This window comes from Phalacrocorax carbo, chromosome 2 (assembly GCF_963921805.1).
Source record: "Phalacrocorax carbo chromosome 2, bPhaCar2.1, whole genome shotgun sequence".
Classification (NCBI taxonomy): domain Eukaryota; kingdom Metazoa; phylum Chordata; class Aves; order Suliformes; family Phalacrocoracidae; genus Phalacrocorax; species Phalacrocorax carbo.
The window spans coordinates 149,587,440-149,604,001 of record NC_087514.1 but is presented as its reverse complement, the minus strand read 5'-3'; the positions used below and the strand labels follow the sequence as shown (position 1 = coordinate 149,604,001).

Below are 16,562 nucleotides of genomic sequence, written 5' to 3'. Positions count from 1 at the left end.
TCTTGGAGCTTGGAGAAGGTGATCCTTGAATATTAATCAGCTTTCTGGGGTCCCTCTTCCCTCCAGGGCCTTATCCCATGGGATCCCAAGAGACTTGGGACTCTCCCCAAGCAGATCTTTGAAGAAGCCAAAGTCTGCTTTCCTGAAGTCCAGGGCTGTAAGCTTGCTTTTCATCATCCTCCCCCGCTTCTGCCCTCCACTTTCAGTAACAGAGAGAAGACCAGTTTTCTTGACAATTATTTAGTCAATTTAGAATTCAAGAATGACACAGTAATTTCATTACAGTGACACAGCCACAAGAAGATTAAGCCTTAATTCCAGCCTATGGTTCCAAATATTTAGGGTGGAAAAAAGAATTCTTCAAAATAAATGTTTCTTCCCAAAGGAGCATTGCTAACATTGCAAGGAAAAGAGGGTGCTCATTGAGCAGCCATAAGTTATAGAGCTTTCCAAAGACAACGTTGGTGAAACTCTCCCAACACATTCTCTCAGAAGTAGCATTTGTGCATGAATGTAAAGCATTCTGTGGGAACCATCTCATGTCTGGACACTCCCAAGTTTATTGGAAGCTTCAGTACTTTTTGGAAGCCCTGCAGACTTCCATCTCCAGCACTTCCCATCTCCTATTTGAGCATGACCGAAAGGTCATTATTGTGTTTTCTTCCCATCCATTTTTCAGAGTTACTGAACATCTGCAGCTTCTGTTGAGTTCCACTGGAACACTAGCTGAGGATGAGTGTTGTAATTACATGACACACTGTAGCACTGTGCAGGCACTGACTGGAAGGTTTCTGATTTGTTGGTCTAAAATAATTTTTATTACCCTTGTACATTGCTACACTGTTGTGAAAAGATTTAGCAAGAATACCCTCATTAATTTAATTGGGATTAACTAAATCCACATCCACTGTAGAAGAAAAGTTTAATACTTCTGGAATCAGCACAGCATAAATAAGCAACATTTTAATGTACATTCCACTTTCTCTAAAGCAACCTATCAGAATAGCGGGCTTTGCTCCAACATTGGAAAAAAAGAGGCAGAGTCTTTCAAGTCCCTCAGAGGTAGCATTCTCCCTGAGACTTCTCTTCAGATGGAAGACAAGACAGCTCCACAGAACATCTTTAGATGTCCCAAGTTACAGACAAAATATGAAAAAGCCCAGCGATTTTACTAAGAACTTTATTATTGAGAAGAATGATAATAGATACTTAGCTGGTAGCTCTTATGGTAGCATTTTACTATTTTAAGGCTCACCTTTTTAACTTTGGCTTCCTTCAGTTTCTCCAGTGCAAGTTTAATCTTGTCAGCTTTAGCCTGTGCCTCTTGTTCTTCCTGAAAAGACACAAGATATTTGGTATGCTTCTTTTTATGTAAGACCAGCAATTTATATTTACTTGAAAAGAGTTGCTTCTTGTTATTTATATCCAGAACATAAGGCTTGTCATGGGAACCTTCATAGTTACAGGGAATCCTTGAGCTAATACCCTCCAGCCAAAGCTTTGATTCACAAGTCCAGCGCTTCCTTTTGTTGCCCAGTCATACAACTCTTACATGATCTGTTTCTCAAATACTACACCTGAAAACTGGACTCTTCTATGTTTCCATATAGGTTGCAGCTGATACAAAAGAAAAGATGAAGGAAGATCTAGCCTGAATGAGACAGCATTGTGGATGCAGCTGCTTGGAAGAGAACTCACCTCTCAATAGGGTTAAGAGAACTAGAGTTTTTAGGATCTTACTGAAAACTGGGCTTGCAATCATACCACTTATAATTTCACGCTTTCTGTTAAGTACATTAATTTACTTGAATTCTTTCACTTGCCACATATGAGCTTTTACTGCACATATACTTACTGAGAGGAACACCTTAAATTGGATATCATGGCTTTTTATTCTAGTAATAGACCTATTCGTATTAACACAGATACAGATAGAACACTCAAGTTCGTGCCAGCTTTTGCTGAATGCCACAGTAAGATTCCTAAAAATCTCAGTATCACCAAGCTCTTCTTTTACAAAGCAGCTGTAGCAATACCATGCCTCTCTCTTAATATTAGTGAGCTTTGTGATCCAAGAAGACTCTGGATCCCCAGCTGCTGAGCGTTTTAGGTACACACAGCAGATGTATAGATTGTGACCATTTCTTTTTGCCATCTGTCTTCCAGTAGTCTCCCCATGTCATATAAAAAGTTAGAAAAGTACATTTTGGACAGTAGGTAATTGTGGTTCCTGTGGCTGCCTTGTACTGTTAGCACTACTGCAGGGTTCAGTTTCTTTCCAACTTTAAATCCTTGCTCCCCTTATTGAAAACTGTCTTGACTTTGCTTTCTTGCCTCTTTGCTGACTTTTGCTGTCCCTGTTGGTCTCTCATTTTTGCAGTTTCATTTGTTTTAAAGGGGTAGGGTTTTGTGCTATGGTACTCACAGGCACACCCAACTTCCAGTCAATGACTACAGGAGAAAGTTCCTGCCCTGCTTCCACACAAGATTTTTCTCTGTGTTACCGTCAGCCTCCATTTTCTACCCTAAAGGCATAATTTTAGTGGTCTTCAGACTAAGAGAAACCCAGGAAGGCTGCAACTCATGGGAGATGCACCTTTGCAAGAAACTAGGCCTAACTGAGTATTGCCACCACTTCCTTCTTACAGAGATATCATAGTATCATAGCAAAAAGAGAGCTAAGAAGGTTATCTTATTCATCCCAAGCTTTGAGGCAGGTTCAACCATAACCAAAGTACTCCTGACTAACATCCCTCTTGCTGAACTAAACATCTTTTGTTTTATCACTGCTTCCCCTGGATACTAGCATCCTTTAGGAAGTCAAAAATACAAGGTGAGGTGCAACCTGAAAGAGACGGCTCAAGGCAGTTCACTGTTGCCAAATTCTCCACTATAAATACCAGGCATTCAGTTAAAAAATGTCTTTTTTTTTTTGTCTCCACAGGTATGGAAATTTGCATTGCTACAGCTCAGAGATGCTTAACTTAGAGAATCAAAAAATAGCTTCTGTAGCTGACCAGAAGCTGTTGGACAAAAGAGGCTTTTGCAGTAAGGCTGACTGCTCTACAGAGGCACGCAGCCGCCTCTGCAAAGCAGGAAAAGCATCTTAACCAAAGCGGTTGAGCATTGTGTGGGCAGGCTTTCTGCTGAAAATTTTAGGCAGGTATAACTCAGGCTTCGCCTGCAGGTGACCTGTGTTGAACAGAGATCACACATTGTACAAATCTGTGCAAAAGAGCTCTCACCTGAGAGCCTTCATGTTTTCATCACCTTTGTCTGTCTTAATGTAGAAAAAGGAAATGATACAAAGTAAATAAACTATCAGATGCAAAATTTTAGCACAGTTCAAGAAATGCTTTGACGGGCTAAAAGGTTTGTTTTCCCACTACAGTATCATCACCGTGTTTCTGGATCTTCAAACAGAGCACATAAAAGTCATCCAGATGATGTCATAGAAAATGTAGAAGCATTATTTAGCTTAAGGACAGTTTCAAAAAGAAGTCTAATAGTTGATGGAAACTTATGAGACAGCTCTATGCTTCCCTGAAAGAAAAGCTGTACTTCTTAATTTTGGCACACTTAAAGGTTAGAGAATAGAGTCTTAGTATCACAGGTGCATTGGGAATAATTAATACTTCTCTTATTTGACTACAGACAAACAGAAGTGTTAAACAAAATGTCAGCCTTGACTGGCTCAAGAACCACTTATCAATAATCCCGGCTAACAGGAATGTGGATTTTGATGAAACAAAATACATTCCATTTACAGCTGCATTTCATTCTACTGAGCAGAAATGTCATGTCAAAGCAAATATTAACCAAGACAGTAAATACTAATTTGAAATCAGTTCTTTCCATACTAATTTTAAATGGTTATTACCTCCATCACTCACACTGCAACTTCTGTAATAGCCCTATAGGCAATTTTGTGGACAGTAAGCCACACAGTGGATAAGCCATCAGTATCTGGATACAACCTGTATCAGAAAATGAGACATGGGCTGCAGGAGAAAGCAGAACCAGTGCCTTAATGAAGAAATCAACTACTGCAGAAAGGTTCCTTAGAACTGCCTCTAACTCCTGTTCCCATCCTCCTCTGCCCTCTCCCTCTATCTGGAAAGAGACCAGAGACAGAGATTTAACTCAGCACACAAACTCAAAGGAACACTTTGAGAGAGACAGAAGTGACCTCCGGCTATGTTTTTGCATATAGAATTCCAATTGCATTTAGCAAGTATATCCTCTTTTCACTCTGAAGTCTTGCCTGACCCTCAAATAATGCAGGATGGCAGCTAGTAGAGAATTAGCTCAGTACAAGACGCAGGGGAAAGAACTGTGCAGTACTGTTGATTTCTGTGAGCTTTAGATCACAGCATCATAAAAGCACTAGTTAGAAGAGAGGTCTGGAGGTATGTAGTCTGGCTCCCTACCCAAAGCAGGAGTGTCACCAACGCTAGGTCAGGTCAGCCATGATTTTTCCTGGCAAATCTTGGAAAACCTCCAAAGAAAGAGAATCTGTGATCTGTCTGGGTCACCTGTTCCTGTGTTACACCACTGCCTGAAACAGAAAAGTTTTTCCTAATGTCCTGTCCGAAACTACAGAGCTACAACATATAGCTGTTGCCCCTCTTTATATGACCTAATAGTACCATGGAAGAATTTGGTTCTACCAGCTTTGTAGCTACCCTTCAGGTATTTTTAGGCTGTCATTACATCACTCCCCAGCGTCCTCTGTCAGACTAAACAAGCCCAGCTCCCTCAGCCTATCCTTGCTGGCCCCTGACCACTACATGCCCCTGGCCATCCCAGTAGCTCTGCTGGACACTCTCCAGTATCTCCACATCCAGAATGGACTGCAGTATTACAGGTGTGGCTTCACACAAGAGTGCCAAGAGAAAGAAACAATGGCTCCTTCAGTCTGCTGGCCGTGCCCCTCCCGACACAGGCCAGTTTCCCATACTGAGATGACCTTGGACTCATGGTTCTTATTCAGAGTGGCATCCACCAGGATGCCACCTCCTTCTCAGCAGGGTTGCTGCTCAGCCTGTCACCTCCCAGACTGTACAAATGCATGGGGTTATATGCAGGACCTTGTACCTTGCTGGGTTTCTGAGGGTTTTGCTGGCCCAGTCCTCATGTTTCCCAAGGTCCCCTGTACTGAAGTTCTGCCATTCATCTTGTCAGTCAGTGCCCTTAACTAAAAGCATTTTCAGCACATCCGCAGATGATTTTTTATGTTGTCACTCAGGTCACAGATGAAAATGTTAAAGAATACAATCCCCAGTGTTGATCCCACTTGTTATCAGCCAGCAAACCATTTATTACTACCGGTTGAGTCTGGCAGTTTGGCCAACAGCTCACCTGACCAGCTATCCCTCCAGACCATACTTCCTCAGCTTCCAAACCAGACTATTTAGAAGCTTGGCACTGCCGTTAAGGTCATGAGTCTAAATCAAGATGGGGACATGTTTGTAGGGCAATGGATAGAACTTACCGTGATAGCATCTCTTCTATATCAATTATACTATTTATACGAAAGCCTTCAGCTTCTGAAGCTGTCTAGCTGTTTTTTTCAAATGTTGATATTCCTTTAAGATAGGAAGTTAACTATTATCTTTGAGATACAGAAAAATGGTGAAGTTCCTCCCACATGTTTACGACTTTCACTATTCAAACAGCACTGAAAGCTCCTACGCACCAAATGAAGCTTTATCCAGTGAATCACTTTTTGTATAATCAGAAAGGTCCTCTTCCTACCAAATTTTCTGTTCCTTTTTCTAAGTATGTCTGCCGTATGCAGCAGTTATGTTGAGGTGATTCATATTGAATTTGTGTGGGCTTTTAAACTGCAATGAATTCCCCATGGTTTTAAGCAAAACTGACCAGTAGAGTTGTACATGGGCCTACAGAGCACTTTTCATGTTCCCTAAATGTATACATCTTCTCTCCGTCAGAGTTACTATGCATATGAATACCGAAGGAGATACTTTTAGATCTTTCATGATTTCAGATTCATGTTTTTTGGGCTGCATCACTCTTCTAATGCATGTACTCTCCCCACAGGGCTGTACCATGGCAGAATTCTTATGCTATTCTTCCTCTCCACAACCTCATGTCAAAGAAATGAACTTCTAATGCTTCTACTGGAAACATCACATTTCATTTCAGTTGTTAAAACAGCTCTGCAAGAAACACAAACATGGAAGAGGTTGTGGTAAGTCTGAAATTTTACTGTACAGGTAAGCCAATTGTTTATAAATAGTACCTACTGATAACTTTGGCACCTCCTAAATAAAGAGCATTTGTCCCATGTTACAGATAGTCTTCATTACTTCCTTTCAAAGGCAAGACCAAGAAGAGCAGAGAGATTCTGTGTTTGGATTAGGAGAAGTACTCTTGTGTTCAGCCTTACACACAGTCTCCTATAAAATGTTGAGTTTTACCCAACTGAACAGCAAGAACTGATTTCTTGCTTTTCCTATTGCAAGAAATCAGTTAGGCCAGGGACGGATGTGGGAAACATCCACAGAACCATCTCATCAGTACCGATAGCACAGACTACAACGAACACAGTGACAGCTTCACAAAACGGTGGGATCTTTGGCCATGCTTTGCACTGATGCCAAAGCCAAGTTCTCTGTGAGAAGCTATTAACTTATCAGTGCTTATTTAAAAAGTGACAAGTTTTCCATTGCAGTAAACCATTTGCAATGATTTATGTCTGTCTTAGGCTATCAAAGTAATGATTAGAAAGGCGAAGGAATGGGCAAGAGGTCAAGGAACAGGCAGAAATTGCTGAGCCCACAATAATAGAAAACACTCACTCCACAGTTCATACAGGTTTCATCATTGCAGAACCTTCCCAAGATGTTTCTTCCTGGGATATCCACTGTTGTTCCAATGCCATATACTACTTGCAAAATTACAAGAACTATTGAATGTGTAGAACAAGGTTCTACCCAGGCTTACCTGGGTTAGTGGCTCAGGAGGAGGTGGTGGTGGTGGTGGTGGAAGGTCTAAATCAGGGTCTGCAGGTGGAGGGGGCAAGTCATCCCCAAACCGTCCCGTAATGGTAACATAGGCACTTGTTTTAGAATAAGTGTCACTATCCAAGCCTTTGCCTGTTGAAGGCTGAGTGACCGTACTTTGCTGGTTCCCAGAAGTTTTCTGGGCTTGTAAAGTTCTTTGTTCAACATCATTTATGTCTGCTACAAGATCAGCCATTAAAGCATCCAGGTCTTTGTCCTCTAGGGCACTTAGGGATTCTGTAAAGAAAACCACAAAATGTGTCAGAGTGAGTGCAATACAGAAAACTGTTTCCGGTTCAGTGGAGATTAAATTGCAGAAGGTATGGTTAGTGTAAGATAGAAGGGTTATGGGAAAGGAGACATTTTAAATTGGTTCAAGAAACAAACATGTTTTAGGTACAGCCATTAATCTGGTCATGCTGAAGTTCACAGTACAAGGAACTCTATGAATACAAATTAAACAGGACAGGAAGCTTCACTTTCAGTGATACGGTCTCATGCCCTTATGATGTTATGAAACCTGGCCCTGATCCAGCCAGGTTTCTGGGCACATGCTTAGTGATACGGATGCAAGAAATTCCATTAGCTTCCGTTAGGCTATTTACTTATTTTTAAGTAAAGTACATATATAAATGCTTAGCAAGTTTTGGTATAGTAGACCAAGAATACCTTCATATGTTACTACTATTCTACAACTCTAAAATTAAGCAGAATCAGAGAGTTCTAAGACACAAGAAATTATATGGTATCACTTGTAGCACATCAGTAATTTTGTGATCAACGTCTGTGACATACCTTATGTAACATGCAGGGTTTGAGGATCCTTTAAACAAAGAACAAACAACACGGTCTCTTTTCAAAAGCATCTTATCAACCACATGACTTTTGCTCTCTGTCTTCTACTCTGTCAGAGTAGAAGATAAAATCCTACACTGGAACTTGATACACAATCTCTTCTTTGGTTGTTTGAACTAGTCATGGTATTACAGTTCCTGTGGAATATCATCCTGCAGGATGATTTAGCTTTCTAGAAGAGAAGGGTTCTTTAAGAACCAACAGATTCAATGGTTTAAATCTCTTTGAAGAGTCCAGTTAATAGAAAAGAAATCACAAATTGGGAAAGCTTTAAGCAGGATTTTGGAAAGGGATGGAGAGCGCTGAACTAGATACTCAAAAATGCTAATATAGTCCAACAAAGAATAGATCATTCATCAGACTAAGTGTGAACATGTCACTAGACTGTCTCAATTTACTCTGCTTTACCTGTTATGCTAATAGAGTATTTTCATAAGCTTTTCTTTTCAGTGGGAAAGTTGGCTTATGATCCTCTCTATTTATATACCTCTACCCACTTTGCTGGTAAAGGCATTAGGTAGCTTAATAGTGAATTGATTCTGGGACAAAAACACAGGTTAAAACCAACTCAGGCAAATGCAACCAACCAGCCCCCAGTAAAAAGCAAAAACCCACAAACAAAACCAAAAGGAGGGTTCTTTTACTAAACTTGGATAAATTCCCTCATTTAATTCATCACACAGCCTCAACAAGCAGCTGTAAATGCAGAAGTGACAGGGCAAACCAGAATGAGAATAAACAATTTAAAGTGGAAGCAGCTGAAGCCAATACTTCCACTGGACAAAAATGCTTATGCAGCTCTGACCTCACACTGAGGAACTTCATCTTTTATTAAGTTAAATCTTTACATAAAAAAGGTTGCACTTTAGAAGGTTATTTGGGGGACTTCTCATTTTTCTTTTCCTCTACACTCAGACATTTAAAAAGTCTAACTCATTTTATAAGACTGAGCAATATCCCTTTAAAAAATGTTGCACCCTTTTGAATTTCCTATATTGAGACACACAAATATACCTTCTCCTCCAGCAAAACAGGGTTTTTTTTGGTTTGGGTTTTTTTTCTTTATCAAGGGTGTTTAGAGTTTTTCTTCTGATTTGTTGTTGTGAGGTGTTTTAAATAAGCATTGAAAGGACAAAAGAGTCCGCTCAGCTACTTACCGTTTAAATCTTTAAAACCAACTGTAAAGCTAAATTCATTGTTGGACACTTTGGGGGACGGAGGTTGTGCAGTCTCCACACCTAAACTCTGTTAAAGTAGAAGAAAAAAACATGTATCTGATGACATAATTTTTATTACAGACATTGACATTTGTAAATCAATTACCTGAATTTGTCTAATGAAATCAATTCTTCTTCAAGGAATAGAATGACACTCCCACATTTCTGGGGTTATGCCTAGCCTGGTAAACTAAACAGGGCCAGAACAAGGGTGCAAGCACTGTCTCACAATCATGCCAAGCGCTTCATGGTTTGCATGCTTCTCAACACAATGCTGACCCAAACCAACTGCAACACTTGTCAGGCAACACCTGGGCTTGGTGTGGGGAGCAGCAGAGGCTAGGGCTGTTTCTAATAGAGACAGTGGATAAAGCCCAGGCAGATTTTTAGGTTTTGGTGGTTTTTTTTAAGGGGAGCAGTGGGAGCGTGTTGAAATAATTTAGCTGTGTAACACATTTGAGCTCCGCAGTGCCATTTACTCTAGAGTGCTTTATTTACTAATATAAATGTAACCTAGCTGTTGCTTTTCATGCTGTTGGAAAAAAAAACCCCAAACACAACAAACAACAAAACTTGCTGCTGTTTGCAATGTAAACTGCAAATCTGCATAGTTAAATAGAGAATTCCTAGTTTGTAACTTGTTGTTTAGGAAGCACAGGCGTGTTTAGGAAGTGCAGGGAACCAGCGCTTCACAAGTTAGGAAAAGTGCATACAGGGGAGATAGATAAAGACACATTCTCCCTTCCACAGTAAGGATGATGATAGCTCTAATAAGCAATCACTGTAGACAAGACTGGAAGGAATTTCAAGGGTCTGTCTAGACCATGCACCTGTCCTAAGGCATAACAGTTATATCTGGGTCATACTGGAAAAATGTAAACCTAACCTGATTTGAAAAGCTTCCTAATAGATAAATTCCATCACCGCCTCTGGCAATCTGTTCCGCTGCTTCACTACTGAGATTGCTATTCCTGCCATCAAACCTTTCTTGTGATGTTCATCCTAAACTTCCTTTGCTGCAGCTGAAGACTATTCCCTGTTGTCCTGCTCTCTCTGGACATGAAGAACCAAGTACTTCTTTCTGCTCCAATGCTGCCTTGTATTTTAAGATTGTTATCAGTCTCCTCTAGACTAAACAACCTTGTACAATCTTTTCTTATAGCTCATGTTTCTTTTCCTCCTTGTCATTCCCACTGCTTTCCTCTGGATTTTCTCCTCCTCAAAATGCAGTGCTAACACTGGAGTTTCCCTGTTGAGGACTTATCAGTGCTGCACAGAATGGAAGGATTACTTCCTATATCCTACAAGCTATACCCTTGTTCATACATCCCTGTGAGATGTTTGTCTAATGGTGCTTATACTCAATTTGTACCAGAGGCATTTACATTTCTTAGAGTTGCCTGAAACCAACAGGCATTTTCCATGAAAATTAATGCAAACGTTTTTCTTGGCAGCTCTTTTCACCTATTTCCAACCCAGGACATGTTGACTTCTTCTGAAGTTATACAGAGCTGGAAACCAAAGCAGTGATAACTTTAAACACTGTTTCTGTGTTAATACTCACTCTCATAAAAACAGACATGGTATAAATAGGGGAAGAGGGATAAATGAAGCACATGTGAGTGTTTTACAGTGCCTGAGGAAAAAAAAAATAAGAAAAAGGGAGGCCACAAAATGTATTGATGAAACAGACTGTAAGAACATAAAGGAAATAAAGTTCAACAAGGAAAAGTGTAAGATCATGCACCTGGGAAAACAATCTGGGAGTACATTACAGACTGGGATCACCTGGCTGGAGAGCAGCTCTATGGAAAGGGACCTGGGGGTCCTGGTGGACAGAAAGCTCAACATGAGCGAACAGTGTGCTGCTGCAGTCAAGGCGGCCAACAGGGTGCTGGGTTGCATCAAAAAGGGCATCGCCAGCAGAGATAAAGTAGTCATTATCCTGCTCTACTCAGCGCTTGTCAGGCCACACCTGGAGCACTGCGTACAGTTCTGGTCCCCGCTATACAAAAAGGATGTGGACAGGCTGGAAGGGGTCCAGAGAAGGGCCACCAAGATGATCAAAGGACTGGGACGCCTGCCATATGAGGATAGGCTGGGAGAGCTGGGTTTGTTCAGCCTTGAGAAAAGGAGGCTTAGAGGAGATCTCATCACCGTGTACCAGTACTTAAGGGGTAGCTACAAAGAGGATGGAGACTCCCTTTTTACATGGAGTCACATGGAGAGGATGAGGGGGAATGCACACAAATTGCTCTTGGGGAGATTCCAATTGGACATGAGAGGGAAGTTTTTCACAGTGAGGAGAGTCAACCACTGGATATTAGGAAAAACTTCTTCACCGAAAGGGTTGTCAAACATTGGAACAGGCTGCCCAGGGAGGTGGTTGGGTCTCCATCCCTGGAGGTATTTAAAAGAAGGGTAGATGTGGTGCTTGAGGACCTGGTTTAGTGGTGGACTTGGCAGTGATAGGTTAGTGGCTAGACTTGATGATCTTAAGGGTCTTTTCCAACCTTAACAATTCTATGATTCTATGATTCTCATAACACCCACAGAAGTACAGAAAAAAATGAAAGTACATGCAAAGGGAAATTAAAGAGAAAACAATCTAAATGCTAAAAAACGTTTAAAATTAAGTACACAGAAATAGCAGAAAAGCCCAATTCTGAATTTGCATTTATTTTTCAGCCTTGTTATGCAATGTGAAGGCATCTCTGCATGCTCCTATCATTTACACTTACTTTAGGAACAGATTTGTGAAAAAGGGTGAAAAACTATCTATAGTCTCATTTTGGAAATTAAGAGTCTAAAGGAATTAACAGATGCAAGTCTGTTAACTGAACATCTTCAGGCCTTCAGATATGCCTGTCTCCTACCATACGATGTTAAGGTAAGAGATGATGCCAGCACTTCAAAGAGGAAGAACAATCAGTCCCCATCTTAGCAACGCATCCCATCCCACCTGGTATTGCACCAATGAGCAGGGAGAGAAGAGGCTCACTCTTACTCTCTTCCCATCACCTGCACTCGTAACAGCGCTGTGTCCAATCTGAGGAGGTGAAATTTATCGCAAAGTCTTTTGTTCATTTTCAAGTCATAATAAAGAAATGAAGTGACCCTAAAACCCTCACTCTTTATCTACATATATATATATTTTATATATGCATAAAATAAATATGCATGGTTATAAAGAGCCCTTAAAAAGCAGAAAGGCTACCAGAGGGCAAAGTATTGTGATTTGACAGCTAAGAATGTCATGTGAAATCTTGGCTTTCTTAGAATTTAAGCACAATTCCTAACCTGTGGCTCATAATTATTGGTATTTAATTTGGCAAGCACTGGGCTTCACCAAGAGGAAAGACCCCTCAAACAGAGGCTCTAAGCAACGAAACTCACACAGAATCCAAGATGACAGCTTAATTGTCTTCAAGCATGCATGTATTAAAAAGTAACAAATTTATTGACTTTGTGGGTTTTTTTTCTCCTTCCATCAGCTTTTGCAGGAAGTATTCCATAACTATAGGTTTAGAAATAGGCTCATGCTGTTTCATAGTTTCCTCTCCAGAGGTGTATTCTACACTGGCAATAATGTCTCTCTAAATTCTTGAATGCCACCCTAGCTGTAACTTAGTATTTTATTTTGCCATATCTGAAGATTAATCTTATGCATATATTCAAAATGTTGCTTTCCTTTCCAAAGTTTACATTTGACATTCAGGCTACATCCCATTTACCCACGTATGTAAAGCATTCATACCTGAAAATTCTGTCTCAAACTCTTCCTGTTTTGACAGAACCTTTCAATTTCTTGGGACCAAGTCCAGACGAATTTAAATTACTTATTTGTTTTTCCTTTGAGAAAGCATCTTTCATAATCAGTCAGCTCTCTTTAACAATCTAGCCTGCACTAATATCACTTTATTATTCAGACCACTTGTTTTAAATGTCAAGCAAAGAAATTTAGTTGAAGGTTTTTCAAAATAATGTATCCATATTTATTCAGAGTGGGGGTATACGAAAAATGTAGAAAAGTTGCCTCTTATCTAACACATAATACCAATTTTCTAATCTTGATGGAAAAAAGAATTATTTACCTGGGTCAGCATGTCCATCTCCCCAAGTAAATTGCTGAACATTTCATCTATATCATCACATGTTTGCTCCATCTGAAAGAAAAAAAAATCCACAGACAAGGAATCATCACAAGTTCATTTCAAAGCCAGCAATGGTCAAAACCAGAAGATATGCAACATTCTCTTATGCTGTGTTCCCAATTAACTTTAAAACAACTGTTCATGACTTGCAAAAACCTGTCTATATTTTAGAAATAAATACTAACAGATCAGAATCTCAATCCTATATATGTTTAAACACACCCTTGGGCTCTACACTCATTAGAAGTTCCAACAACCTCCTTGTATTTTTTACATTTCATAGGACGTCACTAGCTAGTAAACCATGGTTGCATCTTAAATATCAAAGAAATGTAGCTAGTGAGAAATGGAGAGGGAAACAAAACTTGAGGTTGAGAAATTCCTGAATGCTTCATCTTGAAAGCTTCCTTTCTTTGGCTTAGACGACTAACACAACAAGAGTTTCTTAGGTGTTATCTAGTGCAGGACCTGGTTATGGTTAGGTACATGACCAACTTTTTGTCTCAGTATTTCTCCCTATTTTCTTTCAAATACTAGCGCACTGAGAGGACTCCAGTCTTACCTAACCTCAAGACATCTGAGGGAGAGCACTGAGGAAAGGAAAATGGGTACATGCTGCATGACAGTAAACAGTGGCTCTTGTTGCAAGAGTGGGTGTAAGGACAGCACCACACGCTGGTGGTACTGAGATACTGGGCATATACAGCTTCTGTAATAAAACCCTTCCTCTTTCTCATAAATTTGTTCCTTTGCAGGGAGACAAGTAGTGTAAAAGGATGTCTGACATGGAACACTGCCAGAAACAAGAACCATAAACATAATTTTCTTAAGATGCTCAAGTCTGCAAGGGATTGAGAACTCTAGTACTGATCACATAAAACTAGAGCTCAAACTGGGTTCAAACTTTAAACATGTAAGTAGTCCTATTGGTTCACTGGGTTGTGTGCACCTGTACTGGGTTTATGTGGCAAGGTTTTGGTAGTGGGGGTGCTGCAGGTGTGGCTTCTGTGAGAAGACACCAGGAGCTGCTCCCACATCAAAGAGAGACAGTAGTTCCAGCTGGTTCCATGATGGACTTGGTACTGGCCAAAGCTGAGCCTGTCAGCGACACTGGTGACACCTCTGCAACAACATATTTAAGAAAGGGTAAAAAATGCTGCACAGCAGCTGTAAGAGAGAAGTGAAAAAATGTGTCAGAAATAGCCTTGTGGACACCAAGGTCAGTGAAGGAGGGGGAAGAGGTTCTCCAAGCACCGGAGCACAGATTCCCATGAAGCCCATGGTGAGGCAGGCTGTTCCCCTGCAGCCCATGGAGGACAACACCGGAGCAGATATCCACACTGCAGTCTGTCAAGGAACTCACACTGGACCAGGTGGACATGCCCCAAAGGAAGTTGCACGCCATGGTGCGCCCACACTGGACCAGGCTCCTGGCAGGAACTGCAGTCTGTGGGAAGGTCCCACGTTGAAGAAGTTCATGAAAGACTCTCTCCCATGGGAGGGCCCCCACACTGGAGCAGGGCAACAGCATGAGGAGGAAGGAGCAGAAGAGACACAGCATTATGAACTGGCCGTAATCCCCGTTCCCTGTCCCCATATGCTGCTTGAGGGGGAAGAGGTAGAAGAGTTGGGAGCGAAGCTGAGCCTGGGAAGAAAGAAGGGGTGAGGTGAAGAGGTTTTAGTTTTGTTCTTATTTCTCATTTTCCTACTGTCTTATTAATTGCCAATAAATTAAATTAATTTCGCTATGTTCAGCTGTTTTGCTCAATGGTAATTGGTAAATGATCTCCCTGTCTGTATCTCAACCCATGAGCTTTTCCATCTTATTTTCTCCCCATTCTGCTGGGGAGAGGGAGTGATAAAATGGCTTGGTGGGCACCTGGTGACTTGTCAAGATCAACTCACCACAGCACCTTACATGACGAGGACCAACATGATGCAAGAAAGCAACCACTGAGGACAGGAACGACTCTAATGACTATAGACTGGCAAGAAAAGAGGACCAGCAAGTATCCCGTTCTTCAGTCTTAATGTTTTCCCTTTAATACAGCATCTTGAGTCACATTAACTATTCCATAGTTAAAAGGCCACTGAACCACTAAAGTCAGAATCCATTGTTTGAGAATTACTTGGTAGCATGTCTTTAATATGATAGTTAATACTAGAGCAATCTGAGCTGCTCTGCCTCCTTTGGACCTGGTCTTTCTGGCACCTACATAAGCAAGACCGGCCTAATTTCCACTTGGCCACTTACCACCTGTGTTATCCCTGACACCAGAATTCACTAGGATTAGGCATGTACAGCTTTCATGAGTCAGGCTCAGGGTATATTCCATCTGCTTTAGACTTTTTTTGTAGCTGGTATAACTGAACAAGGCACAGACAACGAGGAACTGGTCTTTGAGCTTCCACAGTTCTCTCAGATCCCAGAAATCAAAGACAAAGATTTGGGAACTAGATGCTGTTAAAGACATTTTAATAGGATGTAGTTGGCAGGGCTGAGGGTAACCCTAGCCCAACAGTGGAGACGACACAGGTACGCTCATGTAACAGGGAACACACGTCACACATGACTGAGCAAATGGAGAGCTAAAGTCATCTTATCTGCCACATTTCCAGCTGACAAACCCACATTGGATGTCTCACTCTCTCAGTATGCATCATAGCTATCATACAGAGCTTTCTACATAAAATTCCATTTCTGTAGATTCAGCAGTATACTGGTTGGGTAAATGACGACTCAATCTTAATTCATTTATCTGAATCAACAGCTGTGTAACTTCCTACACACCTGGCACTTGGAGGATCAATTTTCATAAAAAGGATCAATAAAATGGCACTCATTTGATCAGGCAGAGTAACGTCAGATTTGTTATGTGATAAAAATGGAGCTGCAGTTCATACTGACAAGTATCTCATCAGTGCTTAAATAATACTGAATAATTTTACGTTTTCCTGTTTTCTGATTTAGGAGAACAAAATATCTGCTGGGGAAATCTTACCAGCTCTAGCCATTTGAATGTTTTTCTGTTTTTTTTTAAGCACTGGCTAGATCTGCTTTCAGGAAAAAGTCTTCATACTGGTTCCTTTGATAAACTGAAACTCTGCTTTGCTATATTTTTCCAGAATAGAACTATAAAAATGGCAAAAAAATTTACAAATTACTTTTGGGTTACAACCAGGAAACCTTATCAAGAGGAAGAGTAAGAACTGTCTAAAAAGGGAAAAAAATATCCTTAAAAACTCTCTTCAGTAGTTAACAAAAAAAAAAAAAAGGCAAGAGAACTGAATATTGGATTATCCAACGT

At 40.7% G+C, this 16,562-nt stretch overlaps 1 protein-coding gene across 2 annotated transcripts in view; it reads right to left on the bottom strand.

Annotated features, from left to right (window-relative positions):
* Positions 1-16,562, bottom strand: part of APBB1IP (amyloid beta precursor protein binding family B member 1 interacting protein) — a 70,988-nt gene that overhangs the window by 40,546 nt on the left and 13,880 nt on the right. For both annotated transcript variants that reach the window (XM_064444856.1, XM_064444855.1), the window contains exons 2-5: positions 13,195-13,266; positions 9,041-9,128; positions 6,970-7,265; positions 1,256-1,333 (exon numbers count right to left, since the gene is read on the bottom strand). In XM_064444856.1, the coding sequence (XP_064300926.1) occupies positions 1,256-1,333; positions 6,970-7,265; positions 9,041-9,128; positions 13,195-13,266 (534 nt within the window). The remainder of the gene's footprint in view (positions 1-1,255; positions 1,334-6,969; positions 7,266-9,040; positions 9,129-13,194; positions 13,267-16,562) is intronic.